Source organism: Martes martes, assembly GCF_963455335.1.
Source record: "Martes martes genome assembly, chromosome: 5".
Classification (NCBI taxonomy): Eukaryota; Metazoa; Chordata; class Mammalia; order Carnivora; family Mustelidae; genus Martes; species Martes martes.
In genome coordinates this window covers 102,717,906-102,720,525 of record NC_137892.1, presented here as the reverse complement: position 1 = coordinate 102,720,525, position 2,620 = coordinate 102,717,906, and the positions used below count along the sequence as shown (strand labels likewise).

At 55.0% G+C, this 2,620-nt stretch overlaps 1 protein-coding gene across 1 annotated transcript; it reads right to left on the bottom strand.

The window, feature by feature from the left end:
* Window positions 1-225: 225 nt before the first annotated feature.
* DRD1 (dopamine receptor D1) lies at window positions 226-1,566 on the bottom strand (the record flags this gene model as incomplete). Its single annotated transcript, XM_080804817.1, has 1 exon — window positions 226-1,566. The coding sequence occupies one exon, from the start codon at window positions 1,564-1,566 to the stop codon at window positions 226-228; it is 1,341 nt and encodes a 446-aa protein (XP_080660943.1).
* Window positions 1,567-2,620: the final 1,054 nt, after the last annotated feature.

Sequence of the window (2,620 nt, the reverse complement as noted above, 5' to 3'; positions counted from 1 at the left end):
ACACATCCCTGTGAACGTTCACTTCACATACGTCCCTCTTGGATTCACTATGAACAACAAAGAAAACACACTGGAATGTAGTTTAAAATAGAGTTAGTTGTGTGTTGAAGGAAAAGCAGCAGAGGAGGGCTCGCCTGACATCTGAGTCTCACCACACCTTGCAAGCCACTGAAAATCTCCTCCAGCTTTTGGGCTGAGCCTGTCTGGCCAGATTCATCTCAGGCTTCAGGTTGGATGCTGTCCGTTTTGTGTGATGGGCTGGATCTTCTCTAGAGAGACATCAGTGTCATAGTCCAAAATGACAGATAGGGCCGGGGACAGCTTCTCCAAGGGTTTGGCCATTCCACCTGCCTCCTCCTTCTTCAGGTCCTCGGAGGAGCCCACTGCATGTGGGATCAGATAAACCAGATTGCAGTCCTTGGAAATGGAGCCTCGAGGCTCATGATGGCTGGAAAACACCACAGCCCCATTGTTATTGATGCTAACTGTCTCTATGGCATTATTCGTGGTAGGGCAAAGTCTGTAGCATCCTAAAAGAGTTGAAAATGCCTTCCGGAAATCAGCATTAAAGGCATAAATGATGGGGTTCAAGGAAGAATTAGCCCACCCAAACCACACGAACACGTCAAAGGTGATGGAATCAATGCAGAAGGGCTTGGTCTCCCCAGACCCACAGAAGGGCACCATACAGTTCAAGACGAAGAAAGGAAGCCAGCAGCACACAAAGACCCCCATGATCACAGACAGAGTCTTGAGAACTTTAGTCTCTCTTTTGAAGGACATCTTAAAGGAGCTTTCTGGTTGAGAACACTCCACAGGGTTTCCATTACCTGTAGTGGTCTGGCAATTCTTGGCATGGACTGCTGCCCTCTCCAAGGCTGAGATGCGCCGTATCTGTTTCTGGGCGATCCTATAGATCCTGGTGTAGGTGACAATCATGATGGCCACAGGGATATAAAAGCTTATTAGGGAGGATGAAATGGCATAGGTCCTGCTTAAGCTGGAATCACAGTTGTCCAGGGTGTCATCCAGGGAAGTGGCATTCCCGTCAGAGGAGATCGTGGGCTTCGCCTTGTGCCAACTGAGCTGCACTGGGATGAAGGAGATGAGGACAGACAAGGTCCATGCCACGCTGATCAGAATGAAGGCTGCCTTGGGGGTCATCTTCCTCTCGTACCGGAAGGGGCTGGAGATGGCCCAGTACCTGTCCACGCTGATCACACAGAGGTTGAGGATGGACGCCGTGGAGCACATAATGTCAAAGGCCACCCAGATGTTACAGAAGGACCCAAAGGGCCAGAAGCCAGCGATCTCTGCCACCGCTTTCCAGGGCATGACCAAGACAGCCACCAAGAGATCCGACACTGCCAAGGAGATAACAAAGAAGTTGGTCACCTTGGACCGCAGGTGTCGGAACCTGATGACAGCGGCACAGACCAGTGTGTTCCCCAGGAGTGTGGACAGGATGAGCAGAGACAGGAAACAGGCTGTAAGGATGCGGAAGGAGAAGTCTCTCTCTACCACCAGCCCAGCCCCATCCATGGTAGAGGTGTTCAGAGTCCTCATCTTGCTGAGGGAGAGCACATAGGGGGCTCTGACCCCCTCCAGTTCCTAAGCAGGGATAAGGGGTCGGTCGGACCTGCACGAGTTCTCACTCACCAGGCAGCCCCTGGCACAGCCCCGCCGGCTCCCCTGGGTGGAGGACCTCACCAGCATTCCATCAGAGGTCTGCAACAATTGCGTGGCAGGAGCCTGCCCTTGGCAATGCACGTCAGCCCCTTGGAAGGTCCCTCTTGCTGGCTGTGAGTGTCTGCTGACTCCCTTGCTCCAGGCCACTGTCCTGTTGACCAGCTGGCCCTTCAATCCTCCATGGAGAGCATTGGCTTTTCAGCATATTCTAAGCTATCCATCTAGAGACTCCCAGGCCTCTGCGGATCTAGGCAATTGTAGTCATATTTGGGGGCTGTTGCCTCTCTGGTGGTGACGGAATTCTCCCCTTTTGAAGGTGCAGCTGAAAATATACGCCTTGCTCCTCCAAGCCCCTGGCTCCACCGCCGCTCTCCAAACGCCCTTAAAAAGGCAAAAAGAAAGCAAAGGTTGCTCGCCAGAACTTGAGCAGATCACAGCTTTATGCGTACCAAACCCACTTCAACTCCATCCAAGCCACCTACCTTGCCTTGAGGTTGTCTTTCGCAAAGCCCCCCGAGCTCGGAAAGCGGGCTTCGCCAGGCGCCGCGGCTCCACAACGCCCAGGAGGCGCGCCGGAGTCCTGCCCGGCGCGCGCACCCGGGGTCTGGCTCCTGATGCGCAAAAATCGCAGGGCAGGTTTGGGAAATGATCCCAGGCCAGGTCCCATAGGACCGGCGCTGCCCTACTCCCTCCAAAGGCTAAGATCGTTCAAAGCCGGAGAAGACACCTGGGAAAGGGGCTCCGGGACGCTCAGCGCCTCCCTGAGAGAGGGCACCTCCGGGAATAGTCACTTGGAGAGCTCCTTCCCTTCGCTGCCTTTTTGCCAGAACCGAGCAGCCGGGGGCCCCTCGGGTGGCCTCTGGCCCCTTGGGGCCGGGCTCTGCGCCTCTCTATGGCGCTGTCCGCTACCTCCCCGGAGCCCGTGGGAACG